At 41.2% G+C, this 24,096-nt stretch overlaps 1 protein-coding gene across 8 annotated transcripts in view; it reads left to right on the top strand.

The window, feature by feature from the left end:
- The window catches only part of RNASEH2B (ribonuclease H2 subunit B), an 83,109-nt gene extending 60,220 nt beyond the window's left edge, over nucleotides 1–22,889 (top strand). For 4 of the 8 annotated variants that reach the window (XM_024125925.3, XM_024125924.3, XM_024125928.3 and 1 more), the window contains 2 exons: nucleotides 8,085–8,165; nucleotides 10,621–11,051. In XM_024125925.3, coding sequence (XP_023981693.1) covers nucleotides 8,085–8,165; nucleotides 10,621–10,746 — 207 coding nt within the window. In that variant the 3' untranslated portion in view covers nucleotides 10,747–11,051. Of the gene's footprint in view, nucleotides 1–8,084; nucleotides 8,166–10,620; nucleotides 11,052–18,364; nucleotides 18,456–22,128 lie in introns of those variants that run through there. The other 4 variants (XM_028497393.2, XM_024125926.3, XM_024125929.3 and 1 more) reach the window with 4 other exon arrangements.
- The last annotated feature ends 1,207 nt before the right edge of the window (nucleotides 22,890–24,096 follow it).

The raw sequence follows: 24,096 nt of genomic DNA, 5'->3' as shown, positions 1-24,096 counted from the left end.
GGGTTTTGTTTGTTCTTCTTTCTCTACTTCCTTTAGGTGTAAGGTTAGATTGTTTCTTTGAGATTTTTCTTGTTTCTTGAGGTAGGCTTGTATAGCTATAAACTTCCCTCTTAGAACTGCTTTTGCTGCATCCCATAGGTTTTGGATCATCGTATTTTCATTATCATTTGTCTCTAGGTATTTTTTGATCTCCTCTTTGATTTCTTCAGTGATCTCTTGGTCATTTAGGAATGTATTGTTTAGCCTCCATGTGTTTTTGTTTTTTATGTTTTTTTTCCCTGTAATTCATTTCTAATCTCATAGCGTTGTGGTCAGAAAAGATGCTTGATATGATTTCAATTTTCTTAAATTTACTGAGGCTTGATTTGTGACCCAAGATGTGATCGATCCTGGAGAATGTTCCATGTGCATTTGAGAAGAAAGTGTAATCTGCTGTTTTGGGATGGAATGTCCCTTAAATATCAATTAAATCTATCTGGTCCATTGTGTCATTTAAAGCTTCTGTTTCCTTATTTATTTTCATTTTGGATGATCTGTCGATTGGTGTAAGTGAGGTGTTAAAATCCCCCACTATTATTGGGTTACTGTCGATTTCCTCTTTCATAGCTGTTAGCAGTTGCCTTATGTATTAAGGTGCTCCTATGTTGGGTGCATATATATTTGTAATTGTTATATCTTCTTCTTGGATTGATCCCTTGATCATTATGTAGTGTTCTTCCTTGTCTCTTGTAACATTCTTTATTTTAAAGTCCATTTAATTGATATGAGTATAGCTACTCCAGCTTTCTTTTGATTTCCATTTGCATGGAATATCTTTTTCCATCCCCTCACTTTCAGTCTGTATGTGTCCCTAGGTCTGAAGTGGGTCTCTTGTAGACAGCATATATATGGGTCTTGTTTTTGTATCCATTCAGCCAGTCTGTGTCTTTTGGTGGGAGCATTTAATCCATTTACATTTAAGGTAATTATCGATATGTATGGTCCTATTACCATTTACTGAATTGTTTCGGGTTGTTCTTGTAGGTCTTTTCCTTCTCTTGTGTTTCTTGCCTAGAGAAGTTCCTTTAGCATTTGTCTTTAATTTTTGCCAATTTGATTACTACGTGTCTCGGCATGTTTCTCCTTGGGTTTATCCTGTATGGGACCTGCTGTGCTTCCTGGACTTGGGTAGCTATTTCCTTTCCCATGTTAGCAAAGTTTTCAACTATAATCTCTTCAAATATTTTCTCTGGTCCTTTCCCTCTCTCTTCTTCTGGGATCCCTATAATGCGAATGTTGTTGCATTTAATGTTGTCCCAGAGGTCTCTTAGGCTGCCTTCACTTCTTTTCATTCTTTTTTCTTTATTCTGTTCATCAGCAGTGAATTCCACCATTCTGTCTTCCAGGTCACTTATCCATTCTTCTGCCTCAGTTATTCAGCTATTGATACCTTCTAGTGTAGTTTTCATTTCAGTTATTGTATTGTTCATCTCTGTTTGTTTGTTCTTTAATTCTTCTAGGTCTTTGTTAAACATTTCTTGCATCTTCTCAATCTTTGCCTCCATTCTCTGCCTTTTCATCTTGTCTGTCTTTCTGTGAATGTGGTTTTTCTCCCACAGGCTGCAGGACTGTTGTTCTTCTTGCTTCTGCTGTCTGCCCTCTGGTGGATGAGGCTATCTCTGGTCTGTATTGTTAAAGACACTGAAAGCCATATCCATGAGAAGGTTGAGAGGGGTTTGGGGACCCAAGGCAATCTTTTGCAGCTTCCTATGGATGTCGGGGGCCAAATGGCAAATGAAGTAAGTTGCAAGCACAGTGCGTCCCTCGAAAGCATCTGGGTCCACATTTGTATACTTTCTGAGGGAATCTACCAGCCAGGCCCGAAATAGGGCTGGATTTTTGTCCTGACCTTGGGCGATCTCTTTAACCTCATCATAGTTGACAGGTTTGATTATGCACCGTCTCATCCCTTCAGTGAGGCAAAGGATCATGTGGTCTCTTCTAGGGATACTAGGTTGGCCTGGTTCATAGTCCCAATTGGGATGGATCAGTGGCACTGCTGTCATGCCCACAGGGTAATAATTGGGTCGGACGATGTATAATTCATCAGCATATGCTTGAGCATGCACCCGAATATGGGTCTTTTCCTCACGGGTGCAGCAGTGGGAAATGGCAACATTCAGGTCCTTCCAAGTAAGGTCGTAGGAAAGCATTAGTCCCTGGAATTCTTCAGTGAACTGGCTAGGATCCTCTGAGAATCAGCCTAAGTGAGTGCATCGCTGGTTGAGGTCAGACAAAGAAAGGGGGTGCAGACTCTGGTCATTCCCTGAGGTCTGCCTCTTACTTCTTAGAGGGGGCAAAGGAGCTCTGGCTGCACTTCTGGTATGGCAGGATAAAGAGGCTTATATGGTGCTGGAGGGGCTGAAGATGGCGAAAGAGGACTTGGGTCTTCTGTCCAAGACTTATTTTCCTGCAGAGATGCTACCAGAGGGGGTTTTTGAATAGTCTGAACAGGTCCCAACCGGCAAGGTTCCCTAACGCAGGACTTGCATAGCTCCGGGTTCTCTCTTAGGGCCATAAAGGCCTGAGCATAAGGAATCTCTGTCCGTTTTCCATGCCTTTCACAAAAAACTTCTAACTGTAGGATGGTATTATAGTTGAGGCTTCCATTTTCTGGCCAGATCTCATCATCCTCGAGTTTATACTGGGGCCAGGCTGTATTACAGAAGAAGATGAGGTTTTCCTGTTCAAAAATATCTAGAGAAAACTTGTCCCAGTGACTTAGAATGCACCCTGAGGGGTGAATCCTTGGGGATGGAGGAGATGCTTCCCATCGATCCTTCAGGGAGAGAGGGCTCCTGTAAAAGACAGGAGCACTACAATCAGGATGTCCCTTTAGGGGTTCCCTCTGTCAGGACTGGCTACAGGCATCCCTGTTCACCTAGTCCTGTCAACTTTGGCCAATGTCAGCGTAGTGGCCCTGCCACATGGCAACTCTGCCAGCCCCAGAGTCCTGGGGCCTGTGTCCTATCCTGACATCTCTGGTACCCAGGCTGAACGACCTTCCTGAAGGTTTCTCTATAGATTCTCTGACCATTGAGTAATCCATGTGTTCCAGGGTGTATTCCCCTGGAACAGACATCTTCATAGTTCCAGGAGCTATTTAGGTCCCAGTCCCCTTTCTCTAAAAGGGTGGTCAGGATCTGAAAACAGGCACTGGCCACTAAGGGAGGTGGTATGTAGGACTGTGTACAAGCCTCCTTTCTATTATCTAGGAAAGTCTTAATTTCCTTTCATTTACGGTCCAAGTAAGGCTGCATTTTATATTTCCACAAAGTTGAACCTGATCACAGTTAATCAAATGGTCCTTGTCCCTGGCTGCCTGTGAAAATGGCTGGAAACTTTTCTTGACATGCCCTATGCATATGCAATAGTGAAATGTGCAGGACCTAGCAGCTAGGTTGGAAAACGCCTGACAAATTTCTTCCCCCCATTTCAAAGGAAGTAAGACACGAAAATAAGAGCAAGATAGAGATACAGAGACAAAGATAGTCAGACATAAGTGGACCTAAAATAATCCTGTGGGGATAGCCACAGGAAAGGGAGGGTGTTATGTTTTAAGCTTGTGTGCCTAAAAACGTTGCATGGAAGTTGTTTTAAGGTAAGTGGACAGACCTGTCTTCTCTCTAGTCCCTTCCATGACCCACATATCCTTACACGGCAGGAGTCTTGTGGTGGCAAGCACCCTGGTGTCTTATATACGCTTGACCCATGGCCACGTATGTTGCAGCAAGCAGGTCTGAAAGGTGACAGGCAAAGGGAGCAAAAGGGAGAGGAATGACAAGAAGTCAAGCACAAGTGAGATGAGAGGCGAAGACTTGCCAGGGAAAGGAGGAGGGATATTTGACCTCCAAATAATTCTCCTGGCTGGCTTACCACAGATGTTGCCAGAGGGTTAGTTCTTGTTTCCTCACAGAAAGAATTCAGAGACGAGTCACAAGAGGCCAAGTAAGCAAAGCGAGGATTTATTGAGAGATAGTAAACTCTCAGGAGGGAACACGGGCAGGCTCAGGCAAGCTAAGGCTCAGCCCCTTTGAAATGACTAATGGTAGGCCCTTTTTATCCTCAGATATTTTGGTGGACACCGAAACCAGTGAGCTCACTAAGTACCTAATTAATCAGGATAAGTCCTAAAGGTGATTTCAGAGTCTGGAAATCAGGTTTTGCTGGCCCTAGCCAAGAAACTCACCCCATCTCTCTTGAAGTTCATATCCCGTCCCTAATGCAGCTTCCACGCTTGGATCTCACCCCTCACATTAATATTTCTAACCAATACCAAGTACTCATTCTCAAGTGCAATGAGACTAGCCAGTCTTGCTGCCCCTGCCCCCAGTGACCAGTGGAAGAGGGAGGGAAAACGCCAGTTGTCCGGCGTTTACCATATGGCCCTCCTAAGGCCTACAGAAAAGTCCCCACACCTCACGAGCCCTCTCGGAACGGTGGCCTCTGTCCTCAAGCTGTGTGGGTACACCCTCTTGGGCAAACCACTTACAGGAAGGGCTCAGCTCCTCAGAAGTGCGCCAGGCATGCACTCCCCCAGACGCCTGTCCCTCTGCGGCCTGAACATAAACCAGCTGCCTTCTCAGGACGACCCCAGCTCTCCTTCCCCGCCCCAGGATTGGCTGTGGCCTTTCCTTGGATAGATAATGCCCCGCTTGCGGGACAGTGCACGCTAGGACAGCTAAGTAATCAGATGAACCTAGCTGTGACCATCCATAGTATCCGCCACTCCTGAAATAAGAGGCTGATGGGCCTCATCCTGGCAGAAACTGGAGCAGCTGTTGTTTGGTGGCCCCATGGGTGGCTTTGCCTACCTTGAGGCAATGCTTTGTAACCTGTCGGATATTCTATCTCCTCTGGCCAGGACCATGGGGGATCCCCCCTTTATTTCCCAGCAAGTGTAGTGATGGATAACAGACTGGCCCCGGACTTTCTGCTCGCTGAACGGGGAGGGGTATGTGCAGTAATCAAAAAAATGTGCTGCACCTACATCAACACCACTGGCCAGGTGGAAGAAGGTATCCAAAAGATACAGGAACGGGCCCAATGGCTACACACTTTTGGAAAGGGTAACAACCCCAATGCCAGCTCCACATGGACTGCAGTCAGAGGGGTATTACCAAACATGACCTGGTTCCTACCCCTGCTTGGACCCCTGATTGCAATAATATTTTTGCTGATTTGGGGCCCCTGCCTTTTTCATCTCCTGTTTGTTAAGTCTGTTTCTTCAGGTTACAACAGTGTCACCTACAGATGATGGTATGCCAGGGATTTCAACCCATCCTGCACGAAGATGGGGACCATCAACATCCACTGGACAGGGCTGCAGCCTCCTCCTACTCCCCACTCTCTATCTCTGCCACTGTAAATGACCCTGACGCCTCCTGTCTCTGACAGAGAGCAAGGTGATCTGGACCCCGCTGGTAGGGACAATGCCCCTGCTCAGCTTGAAGCAGCTACAGAAGACGGACCACCGACCCTTTGACCCTTGAAAGATTTTAAGGGTCCAGACTCCTCGAGGGGGGAAACGTTAGAGCAGGCAGTTAGCCAGACACGAGCAGAGGAGGGAGGCACAGGTCATGTGACAGGAGACCATAATGCATCTTGCAGTGACAGGGGTTCTAGGGGCAAACACAGAAAAGCGGGGACCTCCGGCTGACAGGAGACCATATATCTTGTGAAGACAACGGTCCTGGAGGCAAACAAAGAAAGGCAGGAACCTCCTGGTCGGATGTAACCTTTTGCTCATCAGGCCCTCATTACAGTAGAATTAGCATTGCAACCAGAGCAGTACCCATCATGCACCGGCACCATGACAGAGCTGAGCAAAACCAAATACGGACAGAAACTCCCCCTCCTCTCGGGAAGGTGGACCTGGGATGACAACCAGGAAACTACCCCCCAAACCCCTCCCTTCTTGATGAATATTCCGCCCAATCATTTTCACACCCTGTATAAACCAGCTTGCCGAAAGGAACTCACTGCTGCTCACCTGAGCCTGCCTGCACTCCCTTCCTGAGGGTGTACAGTCACTCAATAAACCCTTTCCTTACTTGGCCTCTCAGTCTCAGCTCTGAATTCTTTCTGCCAAAAAAACAAGGACCTACCCTCTGGCCGCACGAAGACAGCCACAGACAATTCATAAGCCAATCAGTATGGCTGTATTCCAGTAAAACTTCATTTATAAAAACAGACAGCCAGCTGGACTTGGCCCCTGAGCGGTACTTGGCTAAGCCCAGATTTAGATCTTGGCATCTCATTTCTCCTACATCTCAACTTCACCTCCTAGATTATTTTAGTTGCTTTCTGAGGTTTCCTGCTCTATTGTGTCTTCCTGGGGCTCCAGTGTGTACGTAGCAAACTGCACTGGATGATGTACCATAGTTTAAACAAGTGTAGGATAATGTCTGCTGCTAGGTTTCCCATCTGTGTCTAGGATTTGATTGATTTTTACAGAAATATAGTTGATTGTTTGCAGGAAATAACGTTCCAGTGACTGTTAGGTATCTTTGCATCTGTGTTCTAATCCGTAGCATGGAGCCTCTCATCCTTAATACGTTTTGCATTATTTTATCACTATTATGTTTGACTATGTTGAGGCCCGGCTTCCAATTCTCACCCCCCCTTCCATCTTTTGAATTTATCACTGTCAGCTAGCAGGGCTGAATGCAATCAGTGGATTTGGAGATGTTCCTAAGTGCCTTCTTTGCAAATCATTTGTAAGAATAAGACCAATCTTAGCATTAGTTCCTCTGTACTCTTCTGTCTGCCTCTTTTTCCAGAACTGTACCCATTTAGTCAGACCCTTTGTTACTGTCTTTCTGAGCCACTTTTCTATCTCTTCTGAAACATTCCCCCAAATCTGTAGTGATTCAGTCTTTTAAATAACAGAAATTTAAGTAGATGTTAAAGTTAATGGTTTTTTCCCAACGTGTTCAACAGTGTGCTGGTGAAGAATTTCAGGATGTGTCATTTTACTCACTTGTTTTGTACATGGGCTGTGGCATCGCTTAGTACCGACTCTGCAGTTGTTTGTGTAGTGAAAGCTGGGCGTGAAGGGTGAAGCTGGGAAAAAATCTGCGTTTCCTTGGGTGGGTCCATGTCGGGTCTTGTCAACCCAGCGTCTCCACGGAGAGCTTGACAATCTGTAAAAGTCCAAGTTGTGATCCCTGTGCAGTCAGTTCTCCATGTTAAACATCAAGACTTGCCTGCCCTGCTATGTGCCTTTTACATAATAAATGTGTCGTGATTCCTACTATAATATGAACATATGGCCAACAGTCTAGCTCTTGACAAGATTCTCACATTCATTGATGGATGCAGAATGCTCATGTGAAAGGTGAAATCATGAAGTAAAGGTTGACTTAATTGCATTGGGTCCAATGGAAAGAGCACTTGTACCATAGCTGAGATCTCACCTCAAGTCCTCTGCTAGGTGACCTTAAGCTGTTCACTTAACCTCTGTGCTTCCTTCTGCTGGCTGCTTGCTTTGCAAGGTTGTTCTTATGTGGATAAAATGAGGTAATTGAATTGAAAGGAGGTAAGAACATAAAGCTATACAAAGATGGTGATAGTCAGAATGCTGTTCCTGTATTCCTAAATGGACATTACAGCAGCCCTGCAGGTGAATGAAGTCGGGGTTCTGGCTGGACCCCTGGCCATCTTAAAGGAAATTCTCTTCTTTGCCTTCTGTGCCTGCATTCCACCCCCCTTAGACTGTCCTGGAAGTCAGCAGTCACCTCGATGCCCCCTGTCCCTGGTACATACATTATGTGATCATACTGCTAGACAGCCTAAGGGCTGGGTCATGGGCTTGCCTGCTCACGTCTCCCCATCGCCAAGGCTGCTTCTCAGAAGGGACGTCTGGCTTAGTGCCTAGATAATTGGCAAAAAGTGAAGGGACTTGTAAAAAGTAAGCCCTCTGCAGGGTCTGCTGCTCCATTTGGCCTCGCTATTGGTCCAAATTGCACACGTTGGGTTTTTTTTTAATGGACTGATGTAAGTGTCAAGGTGACGTTTGACACTTCACTGCTCTAACATTGCAGAAAGTAAAGTTATCAGATGAGCCCGTAGAAGCAAAAGAAGATTACACTAAGTTTAACACTAAAGATTTGAAGACTGTAAAGGTATGTGTCTGGGTGCAGCAGCGTACTCTTGAATTCTGTGGCTGATGCCGCACGGGGACTTCGAGGAACGATTGCATGCTTGATTGTGATTTTATCATTTTAACCATGAAGAATTAGTAACTTGCATTTCTGTGACTTAAGAATTAATGCAAAATTGTGAATGGTAATGAAAGTGTCAAGCAAAGAAGACTTTTTACAGATAAAGAAAGGCAGTATACTTATTAGCAAGAGTGTGCCTAAACTTTGCAATATATTCAGAGTGATAGGATGGGGCAGAGGAAGGGGCTCCAAAGGTAATTTCTTGTCGACTCTGCTGCCCGGTAGCTTCCCAGAAATTATGATAATGACAGCAGTTATTAACCACTCCATAATTCAGCAACCACCAGAGCACATATTTTCATAACATTTCTTACTGATTTATCCTATACGTCATCATAAATATTATACATACATAGCTTTTAAATTTGGCATATATATATATATATATATACACATATATATATAGTTTGGGGTTCTGCCTTTTTCGTTTAGCTCTATATTGTGAAAATGTTCACGTCATTAAGCTTTCTTTGAAAAATTATTAATGGTTTCGTGATATTCAGTCATGTGTTATTTTATTTCACCACAGGGAATATAGTCTATTTAATCATTCTCCTATTTTTGGACACATAGGTTACTTCTGCTTTTTTGTTTTTGTTTTAATGAAGTGATAAACATTCTTATTTATAGTCTGCATCTCTGACTATTTCATTAGACACAATTTAAAACGAAGAGTAAAGGCTTAGAAAACATGCACTCTTTCCGTGATTACTGGTCTACATATATGTAGCTAAAATGCTTTCCAAAAATGTAGCAGAAATTTGTACTCCCAGCCATTATTGCTGATGAGTGTTCATCTCACATTCTTGACAACATCGAGTATTATTTTTATTCTTGAAAAATTTGCCTAAGTAGGCTACTTTAGGTAGAAAGGTTGTTTTTCCAAATGCTTATTGCCTATCTGCATTTTTGCAAATTGTCGGTTCGTGTTTCTTGCCTCTTTTTATATTGGGATAGTAATGTTTTTCTTGTTGATTTGTAAGAGCTCGTTCTAAATTCAGGCTATTAACACTTTTCATGACATATAGGGTACAGATAATTTTCCAGTTTGTTTAGGCTTTTCATTTGACTTTTGAACTATTTTAAGTTTATCTGAGGATTAAATATGGAAGTTTTTTATGATTTTCTCATTATTTTTATGCTTAGAAAGACCTTGCCTGCCCCAGGATAGGTTAACTTCCACCTAGATTTTAAGAACACTTACTCTCCTTAGATTTAATGTTTTCTAAAAATTGTATTCTTTAATCTACATGTAATTTATCAAGGCATGGGCTATCAGGGGATAATCCAACTTGAGATTTGGCTAAAATAGCTGGTTATCTCATTGCTTTCTGTAAGCAGAGACATTTTCGAGTTTCTCTGTGAGGAGTATTTCTGCCCCACCCTTCTAAGTGCTGCTTCCCATTGTATCCACTTGGGCACGGCACCAGTGAGATAAGAGGTTGGACCAGGATGTCAGTTAATTGCAGGGGATGGAGGATAACTTGTCTCAGAGACTGTCACTTTTCCCCATCCAGCCAAAATATAAGCCTGCTAAATTATAAGTGACAGAATGTAAAAAGCAAATTTTTAGGGATCATATATTGACTGTGCCCTTAAAAGATACCTTGGCAATGGCTCTGTCTCACAGTTCCCAGGGAGACAGATGATTTTTTCTTTGCTGATTCCCATCATTTATGCTTTTGCTGAACACTGAAGTAAAATCAGCTGCTATTTCCCTTCTGCCAGTGCTTGTTATAGGACATGGCAAAACAAAACAAAACAAAAACAGTGACCAGGAAGAGATAGAATTTTAAAAGGCAGAGTTATTTGGAGTCAGCTTTTTAGAAAGTATTTTTTTGTTGGAGGAAAAATGGGACAGCTATCCTGCTGGTCCTGGATGCTTTGCAATACAGGTTATCTTTTGAATATAATAGCTTTGTCCTTGGTTTCCCATAGAGCCTATGAATAAAATCAGATGGTAGGTTGTTGTGAATTATTCATCATTTGGTAATACAAGGCTGTAATTCCTCCCTCCGACAATTGCTGCCTGTGTCAGTTCCATTGTTTGTGTTATTTCACTTAATACACCCTCCAGAATTATTTCCCCTAAAGTAAACCGTTGGTTGTAACATTCCACTCCTTAGAAGGCGGCAGTTTTGTCTCCTGCCTCTTTTAACATATTTTGTCTCTTAGATCTGAATTCTGAATAGAAATCAGAACTTTTAAAAAGAATCACTCCCTTATGAAGCATGTCAGCAGCAAATGCTTACCTCCCTTAATGAACCTTGAGACATGCATGGTCTTGTTTGATTTGCATGTATGATTTATAAATGTTACATTCGTAACAATTTTTCTCTCTTATTTTCACTAACAGAAAAATAGCAAAATGACTGCAGCTCAGAAGGCTTTGGCTAAAGTTGACAAGAGTGGAATGAAAAGTATTGATTCCTTTTTTGGTGCAAAACATGTTAAAAAAAATTGGAAAGATTTGAAACTTTGAAAATTAAATCAAGCAAAAATATTTGCCTTCTACATGTCCCATTTTCATCCTTCCTCCATTCCACTGTACGTCCTAACCCTTAATTACCACCTTTTGAAAAAAAGTAGGAAGGGGGCAATTTTCAGATTCACTTGAACATTTCTTTGTCATTGATTTTTGTGTTTCCTGAACAAAATATGGGAAAGTAATGGTGTAACTTCATGGCTTGTGGCCTTTGGAGTTTTGTTTGACATCATGAAAAGTAATCAAGTGAATAGAATTAACCTCTAGCATCACAATTTCCTCAATAAACTGATGTGTGACAATATTTGAGTGTATGCCTGTTATTTTATGCAACTTTGCACATGGTAGCTATAGCAATATGGTTTTCAATATACTGAGAGAAATATAACACAACTATCAGATAAACTACTACTTTTTAAAAGCGTTTAGTTTTTGGTAAATCTTTTGTTTAATGTATTTGCTGTTTTATGAATACATGTTCTTTGCAGAAAATAGAGAAAAGTATAAAACAAAAATTATAATCTCCCTACTTTTCATTACCTGGAGATAATATGGTGCATTTTCTTCTATAATAATTTTTAAAGGAATTATAATAGTAATTTTATAACCTTTTTTCTTGACATCATTTTATGAGCATTTTCCCAGGCTACTATTCTTCATAAATATACTTTTTTAATGACAGTAATTTTTAATTATTTGAGTATTTGATTATTTAATGATCATAGTCCTATTCTGGACATTTGTATTATTTTTAAACATTTGCTATTGGAAGAATCAGATTCTATGTAAATATTTGTCCATATCTTTTATTGTTTTCTTAGAATGGATTTTTAGATGTGGGCTTACTGATTCATAACTAAGTTTTTCAAATATTTACTTTTGGGACTATATTTCACAGAAAGGTTATAATATCTTGCACTCTAACAAATGATGGTATGAGTCCTTATCTTATTAGCTTTTAATAGTATCTTTGCAAATAAGTGGAAAAAAGGCATGTTAGTGTGGTTTTAATTCACATTTTCCTGATTAATAATGTCGACTGAAAAAAACCCCACACAACCTGAAAGTTGAGAGTTATGTTTTATTCGGGGAACTTACAGAGGACTATAGCCTGGGAGGCAGCCTCTCAGATAGCTCTGAGGAACTGTTCCAAAGAGGTAAGAGAGAAGCCAGGACAGGTAGGAATTTTTGTTGGAAAAAAAAAACATGCAGTCAAACATCAAAAGATTACTGCTAATCATACACACACACACACAAAAAAAAAACCCAGACATCTCAAGTTAATGAGTTTAGTGCTTTTCTGGGTATGGGAAGTTGCAAGAGTCTGGGCTCATTGAAATTACTCCTTTGATGTGCATCTGAACTGTCTAGGGCCAGTATTCTGTTTTTCTCCATCCTGAATTCCCCTCAGGGCGCACCGAGGTGGGGGGCGGGTGAGGGGAGGCTCTGCAGAGGCTGATGGCTTGATGGTGGGCAACATTTGTTGTTTTCTGAAATGGCAGGCAACATTTTTTTGTCCACAGTAATAATATTGTTCATTTTTTCACATTTACCTATCATTTGCCGTCTTATAGAGAATTATCTGTTTATGCCCTTTATTAAATTATTGGAGTAGCAGTATTTTTCTTATTGATTCTAAAAAGTATTTTATAACTTAAAGACATTCATTTTTGTCCACTGTGTTCATTGTACTTTTTTTCCCTTGGTTTGTAATTATTTTCTCACCTATTCATTTTTTCCATTAGATTTGTAGGATCATTTTTACAGGTTCTAAGAGTAAATTCTAATGGGTTTTACTGAGATTTTGTTAGACCCATAAATTATTTTGAGAAAAACACATCTTTACAAAAGTCAGTGTCCTTATTCAGGAATATGGTATTTGTCTATATTTACTAAAATCCTAATCATACCTTGCACCAACATTTGGTTCTTCATCTTCATGTAGGTTCTAGATACTTCTTTTTAGGAGTATCTCTAGGTATTCTTGTTGGTATTAATGAAATTTTTTTTTTCAGTTATATCTCTTAACTGGCTATTTTGTGGTAAAGTTTTACATTTTTATATATTTATCCTTTAAATAACTAATTTACTAAACTATTAATCTAAATTTTTAAATTTTATTCATATTGGGTTTTCAATGCATAATAAGGTACATAATCTTACTTCGAAAAATTTGTGTGCAATTCTTTCTGATAGTTATAGCTCTTTTATATCTTTTATATCATATTACATGGGTAAGACTAGAACAGTATTGAAGAATAATATGTAATAGTAGTTATCTTTGCCTAATTTGTGATTTTATTAATTTGCGTTACATCGGTTCTGACACTAGCTATTGTTAATATGATAAAGAATATCTATCTTTGGTATTTCCTTTTATACTTAGTTTCCTTAAAGTTTTAATTAGTAATTGGTATTGGTTGTTATCAAATATATTTTTGGCATCTCTTGTGCTGGTTGTAGAGTTTTTATCACAACTAAACTGTGCTTGAGTTCCTACACTAAACTCTACCTGGCAGTAGATAAAGGATAGCATCGTGGATGCTCCCTATCTGGTTTAACCATTGTCAAATCTAGTTCTCAATTAGGTTTTCTAGGCTTTTATTTAGAATTTTTGCATCTATATTCGAAAGTAATATTGCTGTTAGGTCTTAGTGTTAGAATTCAGCTGGCTTTCAATCTTTCCCAATATTCTGGAAGGAATAATTTTGCATAAGAACATTCTATTTCTGGAAAATTTTAAAGAACATCCATGGTAAAACTGTCTAGCACTGAGCCTTCTTTTGTTGTCTTCTTTAATTTGGAAAAATTTCTCACCTATTCCTTGTCTTACTTGACCTTGACATTTTTGAAGAGCACCGGCTGGTTATTTAGTCGAATGTTCCTCACTTTGAGTTTGCCTAGTGTATCCTCTTGATTAGATCCAAGTTTTACCTTTTGGGCACCCACAGAAGTAATGCTGTGTCTTTCTTAGTGCACCATGTCAAGAGTCACATGACCCAACACTAGGGATGTTAACTTTGATTGCTTGATTAAGGTGGTGTCCACCAGGTTTAGCCACTATAGAGTTATTATTTTTCTCTTTGTAATTAATAAGTGATTTGTGGGCAAATACTCTGGCACTTCTAAGTATCCTATTCCTCATTCAACATTCACTCACAAGTTTTAAAATAAAACTGATGTTTTCTCCAACTCCATCATTTCTTTTATATTTATTTATTTTACATTTATATTTATTTATTTTGGCATTTTTCTAGAAGGAAGGGCTTTCCCTTCTCTACTTATTTATTTATGAGCTTATATCATCATGCACTTGAAGGTTATTTTATAAAGTGAGTTAAATTACATTATTCTGTTCCTCATATTGTCCCAGAAGGGCCAGTAGGAGTCCCTTCAAGCTGGCTACTGTATCTTTTTGTTATGTTTCATTCATTTTTAAATACTTCATTACTTCTTCTGCAAGAGGGTATTCCAGGCTCTTCATGTATTCTCCCTGTCCAAGCCCTGGAATCAGCCTTTTTCCCAAGGAGCCAGGGTTCCTTTTAGAGGAGAATGGTATTTAGAAACCAAGATCCAGGGAAGAGGTGTGCTTGCTGCTACTATTGATCCATGTGTGTGGTTTTTGTAGATTTCCTTTATCAGACTGAGGAAGTTCTCTTCTTTTCAGTGAGAGTTTTAATCATGAATGGATATTGAATTTTGTCAAATAATTTTTCTTCATCTATTGAGATGATCATGCAGTTTTCCTTTAGTAAAGGAATATATTTTAATATGTGACGTATAATGATCGATTTTTGAATGTTGAACTTTACATTCCTGGGATAAACTCACTTGGTCTTTTCATATATCGTATTGTGTTTTATTTCCTAATATTTTATTAACGATTTTTTAAATCTCTGTTCATGAGGGATATTGGTCTGTAGTTTTCCTTATTTGTAATGATTTTGTTCAGTTTTGGTATCAGAGTAAAGCTGACTTTATTAAATGAGCTGGGAAATAGTCTCTCATCACCCATTTTCTGAAAGCGTTTTTGTGAGATTAGTATTGTTTTTCCTTTTTATGTTGGACAGAATTCACTAGTGAAGCCATTTGGGCCTGGAATTTTTTTTTTTTTCTGGGAAATTTTTTAGTTACTAGTTCAATTTCTATAATAGATGTAGAGCTATTCTAATTTTCTTCTTTTTCTTGTGCCAGTTTTAGTAATTTATATCTTTCAAGAAATGTATCTATTTCATCTAGTTGTCAAATTTATTGGTATAACTTGTTTCTTATATTTTTATTATCCTTTTCATGTCTGTGAATCTGTAGTGATATTCCTTCTTTCATACCTGATTTGGTTATTTGTGTCTATTCTTTGTTTTCTTGATTATTTTCATCAAATTTGGAAAATTTCTGGCCAGTATTTCTATAAATTTTCTGTTCTTCACCCACCCACCCCCTTTTCTCTTCACCCTCTTGGCTTCTGGGACTCCAGTTACATGTATGCTAGACTACTTGATGTCCCACAGGTCCTTTAATTTCTGTTCTTCTTCTTTATTTTCAGTTTTACTTTGTCTTGTAGTGTTTCATTTTCTATAACCTCAGTTAGTGAATTTTTATTTCATATATTGGAATTTTCAGCCCTAGATGTTCCATTTGGCTTTTTTATATCTTCGCATTTCTCTCATTGTGTTCTCCTTCAAATAGTTCGTTACGGGTAACAATAGCTACTTAAATATTCTTGTCTGCTAATTCCAACATCTCTGACATTTCTGTGCCAATTTCTTTCTTTTCTTTTGTCTTTACTTGTTTATTTTGAAATAACTTTAGACTTATAGAAAAGTTGCAAAAACAGTAGAGAGTATACATATACCCTTCACTCAGCTTCCTCTAACCTTAACACCTTATATAACCAGTACGATTATCAAAACCAGGGACTTTACAATAATACAGTATTATTAACTAATCTACCCCCTTGTTTGAGTTTCACCTATTTTTACACTAATGTTGTTTTTCTATTCCAGGGTCCAGTCCATCCTTCCACATTGCATTTAGTTAAGCATCTCTCTCTTTTTTTTTTTTTTTTTTTTTTTTTTTGCAGTACGCAGGCCTCTCACTGTTGTGGCCTCTACCGTTGCAGAGCACAGGCTCCGGATGCGCAGGCTCAGTGGCCATGGCTCACGGGCCCAGCCGCTCCGCGGCATGTGGGATCTTCCCGGACTGGGGCACAAACCCGTGTCCCCTGCATTGGCAGGCGGACTCTCAACCACTGCACCACCAGGGAAGCCCTCCTCTTTTTTGTAATGTGTCTCTCAGTCTTTCTTTATCTTTCAGAGACCTTGACACTTTGAGAGTACTGGTCAGTTATTTTGTGAAATGCCCCTCCATTTTTGAGATACCTTGAAATTGTACTAATATCCTGTTTCTCATGTGATCATTTCATAATACTAATAACTAATGATACTAATAACAACAAATACTGTCTAGCATTTATATGCTTGGCACTGTTCTGAGCACTTTACATACAATAATTCATTTAATCCCCACAGCAGCTGTAGTTGTAAGGCAGGGTGCCATAGGAGCCAGGAGAGTGACACCCAACCCAAAGGGCAAAAGGATGAGAGAAAGGCTTCTTAAACTCGTGAATTATCACCCCTGTTGAAGGTAAGCTACTTAACAGCAGGAACTCTGTACTATTCACCTTTGTGTCTTGCACAGAGTATGCAGTTGGTAGATGTTGGTACACGCTGGATAGGTTGGGTACAAATGTTGGATAGGTTGAGTATTCTAACCAGTGTCCTCACTAATTGAGACTTGACTTTTTTATCGCAAGGGTCAAAGTCATGATCTTGATCTCTCTTGGTCTTTCAAATTGTCTAAGCTATTACATGACCTTCTTGTTGGTCCTTGAATATGCCACACTGTTCCCATATCAGTGCCTTTGTGTGACTTGTTTATCTTTTATATCCTTCCTCCAGATCTTCACATGATTTGTTCCATCAGGTCATTTCAGGCATCTCAAGCATCATTTTTTCAGAGATGCAATTCCTAATTCCTCACTTGCCTCCAATCCTCTCCCATCTTCCTGCCTCACCCTCTTCACAGAACCTTGCCTGACTAGGTCACAGTTATGTCCACAGCACCTAACATGGGGCAGCACAGAGTAGGCCTTCAATAAAGGTATGAGGTAATCAATCGATCAATCAGTTAGTCTGTACCGGACACCTCAGAAAAGTGTTCTGCAGTACAGAATGGGGTTCCTTGACATTTTATGGCTGAACTTTGGAATTCAAGTTTTATTCTGAGTGGTTTTCTGTGGTGCTCTTAGATTTGAAGTTTAAGAACATATTCATAAACTCACTCATAAACTCCTTGTATAGGCTTAATAGAAATAGATATAATCTTTAATCTCTGGATAAAGGGCTGTGAATTTTCTTCTGTCAGTTGATTAAACTTCACTTACTGTAGTCATTTTATCTGTGTCAGAACGTCTCAAGTTAGAATACATTGTTTACATCTGTGCTGTTAATAAATTTGCTTTTACATGGCATTTAAAGATTATTCATATAAAGCCCATAACCTAAATTATTGAAGTTTGAGAGTATATGTGGTCTATATACTCCTTGTCTTCACAGAAGCTTTTATTTTTTTCCAGCTTTATAGAGGTATAATTGACAAATTAAATTGTATATATTTAAAGTGTACAATGTGATGTTTTGATATGCATTGTGAAATGATTACCATAACCAAGCTCATTAACATATTTGTCACATCACTTGTTTACCGTGTATGTGTGTGTGTGATGTGAACACTGAAGATCTATTCTCTCAGCAAATTTCAAGTATACAATACAGTATTATTAACTATAGTCACTATACTGTACATTAGATTTCAGGAGCTTTAAATAGGAGCTCCCATCATGACTTAGCTATAGATTAAATGGGAATTTGTGAAATCATCAATTTTGTTTTCTTCCATATTTGAGTTTACCTTTGATGTCAAGAAGAAGATACTAATCCTACTTGGAATGTGCAGTGTTAACTAGGAGTTGAATAGTAGTTGAAGAATGAAAAACTAAAGGGGTTACACATGCCAAGTGCTATTTGGGGGAATAATATTAGGAACAAATCAATGTGGGCTTTATATATATACATGCACAATATACACAAATAGACACACATGTATATACTCACACACTTATATACAAATAGATGCACACATACACATACGCACCCACAAACATATATACGTATATACACACATACACGTATGTATCCTATCCTTCCTTCAAATTTAAAGAATTTCAAACTAGAGACTTTTTAAACTTTATTACCAAAGGTACAGTACCAAACATTGGGGTACTGTACCTTACTCAAATCCTTTGGCACTTTGCTTCTCTTACTTACAACCTTTATCTTTTTTATTAATGTGCTGAGTTGGGAAAGCTTCAAAAGATTTCTGCAAACTCTAAAACCACTTGTGTGTACACACACAAGAGCCTCCATCATTTTCATGAAACCGTCCGTATTTCTGAAACTGATCTCAGATTACCAACATTCTTTCCTTTTTTGTGCCTGGTTTATCTTCGATTTAAATTTTCCTTGTACTCTGGCTCTCAGGCTCTTTCATCTTCCAGGTTTGTGCTTCTCGGGTTCTGACTCCCAAAGAGATTCCCCTCCATCAGGTTTAATGTGGATGTCAAGTGGGACTGCGTTTCATCCGTTCAGGTCTGTTTTTAGTGTGCCGCCGTCCACTCCCGCTCTCCCATTTCTCTTACTCGGGGCTTTAGCCAGACACAAAGGCCATTTGGAAGTGAGAAGCTGAAATGTACCCATTTACATTTACTAAATGTACAGTGTTTATACTGCATGCAAACTTATGACAATAACAGTAAACAGATGAAAATGAAGTGAAAATGACCAACCATGTTTCAAACTAAACTAAAAAGTTTACTTTTAAAAAGTAAAATAATTGGTCTAAAAAGGCCAATTAATTTAAAGGAGCTGGATTTATACGTGGCTGTAGTCCTAATCCTGCCTTAACTCTGACCCACGGACAAACCACGAGCATGGCCGGCCCACAGTGGTGTCTTCCGTGTGAGATGAGACTAGATCACTGGGTTGTTTGATGTCCTGCCCTGCGGTCACTGCTGCTTGGGGAGCCTCATCTCCTCCACCTCTGTGAGGCTATGCCCTTGATTAGCATCTGTCCTGTGCTCACCCCGCATCAGGCCCTCGTCTGAGCTCCTTGGGTGGATTATCTCACCTGTTTCACTGGAAGCAAATACACCAACATGTTCACTCTGGCTATTGTGTTCATGTTATATATTTGTCTCTTTTCTTCATTTTCCATAGATTACTTTGCAGTGGAAAGAACTGCAAAGAGCATAATTCTTAGAAAGTAATAACAAAGACTGGCAAAGTGCCTTGCAATTTTTAAGCACTTTTCCCATGAATTTATGGGTTTAAAATCCTTCCAGAAACCATGTGGCACAATTGGTATTATTTCCTCCATTTTACAGTTGAGAAGGGTAAGGTCATTTCATTTGCCCAAGGTCACACAGCTAGTAAATAACTGAGCCAGAACCTAAACTCAGGACTTCCGACTGCCGGGCTCTCCGCACCAAATTAACTCCCTTCCCCAGAGGCCCAAATTTGACTTGCGTAGCATCCTGGGAAGTCACCCCTTCACCAGATTTGAAAGACAGCCTCTTCACATAGGCTAAGATTGACTTTCTCTGTTCTTAAAGTTGATCTAACTTGACTAGCTGCCTCGTATCACGTATTTGTTTCCCAAACAGCCCTTTCTCCAGGACTAATCCAAAATGTGGAGATCTCCAGAGTTCGCTGCATTATACAGTTGAACCTCTTGGTGGAAGGCAAGGAGCTCTGAGTCTAGGAAGGCAAGTGAAAGGCTGTTTGTTAGTGTCCTTGGAAGATGTCCACAGGCTTTGATCTCATCTGAATGAGGAAGAAATGATTAGGTTCGTACACCTTTTGATACACAGATTTATACACTCCTCCAGTTTATACACTCCTCAGGGTCATTAGATTGATGAAAAGTACCTCATGTCTAATCGTACTTTACAGTTTCTACAGCAATCCTGTATCAGGAGTTAAATTAATCTTTACAACAACCTTCTAAGGTAGACTGGAAGGGGGGCGTATCCCTGTTTCATAGATGGTCCAAGTGAGGTCACCCAGACTGAGTGGCCAAGCCCGAGGCTGCCCTTCCACCCTCAAGCCCAGCCCTCTCTCTTTTTTGCCTCCCCAAGGTTCTTATCATTGTGTATGTAGCTTTTATGGCCATTTATCCTTCAGTAGTCGTTTTTTGTTTGTTTTTTGTTTTTGCGGTACGCGGGCCTCTCACCGTTGTGGCCTCTCCCGTTGCGGAGCGCAGGCTCCGGACGCGCAGGCTCAGCGGCCACGGCTCACGGGCCCAGCCGCTCCGCGGCACGTGGGATCCTCCCGGACCGGGGCACGAACCCGCGTCCCCCGCATCGGCAGGCGGACGCGCAACCACTGCGCCACCAGGGAAGCCCCTTCAGAAGTCTGTTTTAATTGTGAATTTTATCCTAAGAAAGGAAAAATCAGATTTATTCTGTTTCATCTTCTTGCTCTATTCATAATGAATTCTGTGGGTCAATTTATCCTCAGCAGTGCTGAGCCAGAATTAAAGCAAAGCTTCTACTTAGCTATTGCATTTGCATGCCAAGTCTTTAATTCAGCTGTCAGCTTTTTAGCAATTACTGTACTTTTGTTAATAAATGTTATTTTGATGGTCTCACACTAATCAAGCCTATTTGAGACAGGGAGGGGTGGAGGGAAACACTGAATGTGATTTTACAGAAGAATCAGAGCTTCTTCGTGGATGTTAAGAGAATTGTTACCTTACACGTGTGCTTTAATCAGAACGTGTAAAATTAAAGTTAGTCGAGTTATAAGTTCTTTCAAAAGAAAAAAGCCAAGGAATAAGCTTAGATTCATTTATTCTTTTAAGAGCATATACTGAGCACCCGCTTGGTGCCAAATGTTGTTCTAGGCACTGGGAATGCAGCTGTCCACGTGGCAAGCAAAAATACCTGCGTTCAAGAAGTTTCTGCTCTAGGGGGGCGGCTAGATGGGGTGTCAGATATTGCCGGGGGCTGTGGAAGAAGCTGAGCCGGGAAGTGGACAGAGTTCTGGTGAGGCGGGTGGTCAGGGAAGGTCTAACCTCTGTCACACCTTATCCCCTTATGGCATAGAAGTCTGATTTCCATCAACTTTTTTTTTTGATAACTTATAGGTCCAGAGTAAATTGTTTGACTTTGTGCTCAGCAAGAAACCAGCTTGCAATAATTACACTTGTTCCATGGCATTTTTCAGGAGGATATTAAGGACTACTACTTCCACCAGCAAGTCTATATTTATTTTTTATACATTGGATCTGCATAGGAAAAGAGAAGAAAACATGGTTTAAGAATTATTCACCTTAGGGCTTCCCTGGTGGCGCAGTGGTTGAGAATCCGCCTGCCGATGCAGGGGACACGGGTTCGTGCCCCGGTCCGGGAAGATCCCACATGCCGCGGAGCGGCTGGGCCCGTGAGCCATGGCCGCTGAGCCTGTGCGTCCGGAGCCTGCGCTCCGCAACGGGAGAGGCCACAACAGTGAGAGGCCCTTGTACCGCCAATAAAAAAAAAAAAGAATTATTCACCTTAGAACTTTTTTTTCATCTGTTTCTTGTATTATCATTTTTTTCCTGAAATGAGGGTATCTATTCCCTGAGTTTGGGCAACCTTAACATTATTTTGTATTTCACTCCCTTTGAACACTGGAAGGAAAATGTGCATCTCACCCACCTCCAGGAGCCTAACATTAGCCCTAGAATGAGTTCGCCCCAACGGAAACTGCTTCCTTTGCCTGAGGGCTTCTCTTTTTCATTTATTTATTTTATTTATTTATTTTTGGCTGCACTGGGTCTTCGTTGCTGCGCACGGGCTTTCTGTAGTTGCAGCGAGCAGGGGCCACTCTTCGATGTGGCGTGCAGGCTTCTCACTGCAGTGGCTTCTCTTGTTGTGGCCAGGCTTCAGTAGTTGTGGCATGTGGGCTCAGTAGTTGTGGCTTGTGGGCTCTAGAGCACAGGCTCAGTAGTTGTGGCGCGTTAGTTGCTCAACAGCACGTGGGATCTTCCCGGACCAGGGCTCCAACCCTTGTCCCTTGCATTGGCAGGTGGATTCTTAACCACTGTGCCACCAGGGAAGTCCCAAAGGCTTCTCTTTGAAGCACAAATGCACAGCTGCTGATCTCAGGACTAACCCAACCAGCCTTGCTTTTCTGTTCTGGAAGGTGCAGATGGTCCTCGGGATTGCAGGTGACTGCCTCTCTTCACCAGGATACAACATGTATTCTCCTTCCTCCCTAGGTGGCAGCACAAAGACAGAAAAGGGACAAGTGACAACAGATGCACGCAAGACTTGGCTGCTTCTCAGGTGATTTAAGACACTCCCAAAGGGCTAAAACTTTTTCTTCTGCACTTCCTAGAAAATCACCGAATGCCAAAAGATGTATTTTGAAGGACTAACCAGGAATGTTTTATTTCTGTGATCGATACCGCTAGTCCCTTCAGGCAGCAGCAACTCCCCCCCCTGGAGGCGACTGGCATGGAACTAGAAAGCACCCCTAGTGTGATTCTGCCCTGAGGAATTCAAGCCATATCACCCCTCTGCCCCAGCCTACCCACCATAAACATATGGGTTTTTAACAGTCTAGTGCTTCAGATTTCAAAACATTGGGAGGAGAAGGCTCATTGTGAAAATCGGGTCATTTCTTAAGCTGGACCCTGTTGGCCTGCTGTTTTCCTGGGGTTAGGACAGCACTTTTAGGTTTGCACGTGTTGACTGTAAGTAATAGATTCCACACCAGAAGCTTTGACAGACCGAGTTTCTACCCTTATTAAAAAAAAAGAAAAACGGGGAATTCCCGGGAGGTCCAGGGGGAGGACTCAGCACGTTCACTGCCATGGCAGGGGTTCAATCCCTGGTCAGGGAAACAGGATCCGCAAGCTGTGTGGTGCACCCCCCCCCCCAAAAAAAGGAAAAAGAAAGCCTGACCTTTCTTTACTCCTTATCAGTTTGGCAGCTTCTAGTTCATAACAATACCCGAACATGTGCATTTTATGGTCTGCCGGAGTTGTAAACATTGCTTCATTTTTAAAAGATTTGTCCAATGTGTGCATTATTATAATTATTTAGAGTGAGGGCATAAGATATGGGGGAAAGTTAGAAGTAGATGCCCAAAAGTAATTTAGCGGGGAATTCTGATGCATAGTGAAGACGTTTAGGGGGCGGTGGGAGGTTTTGTGCAGACAAGTCGAGGAGTTTGGGCCGACTCCTCAGCTTGACCCGCAAGAGGATTCAGGCAGAAGCTGCTCGGGTGATCTTCGTGCCTCCAGCAGGACCCCAAACCTTCTCTTTGGGAAATAATTTTGTTTCTGAGTCTCTAACTCCATCAGGTAAGTAGGTTCTGGAAAGGACTCTGTAATTTTTTACACATCTCCTTTCACACAGGGAAATTTTCGTTAATCCGTAGGACCTTTAACACTCCCGCGCTTCCGTAGCTGAACGTGTGGTGTAGTTGTAGTGAATCCTCGTCTCCAAAAACTCAATTCTAGGAGTCAGTTGTGGAATTCGGGATGTAGCACAGGCTTCCAAGAGCGAGTGCTCCAAAGAAATTACCTGTTTGGTAGCCAGGCCATGTGGGTGAGAATCGAGAGCCTGACACATAGGTCGGCATAACACTGTGGTGTTAAAATCGGGCTTTTTCTGCCTTCTCCTTGCACAATCCCAAATACTGTCCTTGGAGGTCAGTGGACATATATTTTGGCCCAGAGCCACTTCGGGGTGTGTTGTGTGTCTTTGAGAAAATCGGTTCTCCTTTCAGGACCACATCTCAGGGTGGGAGAGACAACTGGCTTGATGCTGGCCCTTATCTCCCCTCCTCCTGGAAGACTCACCCCTGGGAAACCTGTGTGGGCACTGTGCTCCCACTTGTGTGAGGCCCCCCCAATTTGAGAAGGACTTGGAACAGTTCTGTGTCTTCTACTGGCTCCGCTTCTCGGCTGCGTCTCGGCCCTCTGCCTCCCCTCCGCCACCCTCTCGGCACACACACACACGCACACGCGTACTCACTGCCTCAGATTTCGTCCAGCCCTTGGTGGCCAAAGCCACTGGATACTGAGGACACCCAGGTCGTCACTGGAAGCTCTACTCTCTTACCTGTGCCCCAACCTCATATTCCACTGGCCTCTGAACTTTGAAGAACTACTAACATTTCAAATGCAGCACACCTAACATTACAAAAATTCATTATTGTTTTTTCTTTACCCAAGTAA

The sequence above is a fragment of the Physeter macrocephalus genome, chromosome 13, assembly GCF_002837175.3.
Source record: "Physeter macrocephalus isolate SW-GA chromosome 13, ASM283717v5, whole genome shotgun sequence".
Taxonomy (NCBI): Eukaryota; Metazoa; Chordata; class Mammalia; order Artiodactyla; family Physeteridae; genus Physeter; species Physeter macrocephalus.
Note: the sequence above shows the minus strand (reverse complement) of the source record. Positions and strands in the feature narration are given on the sequence as shown.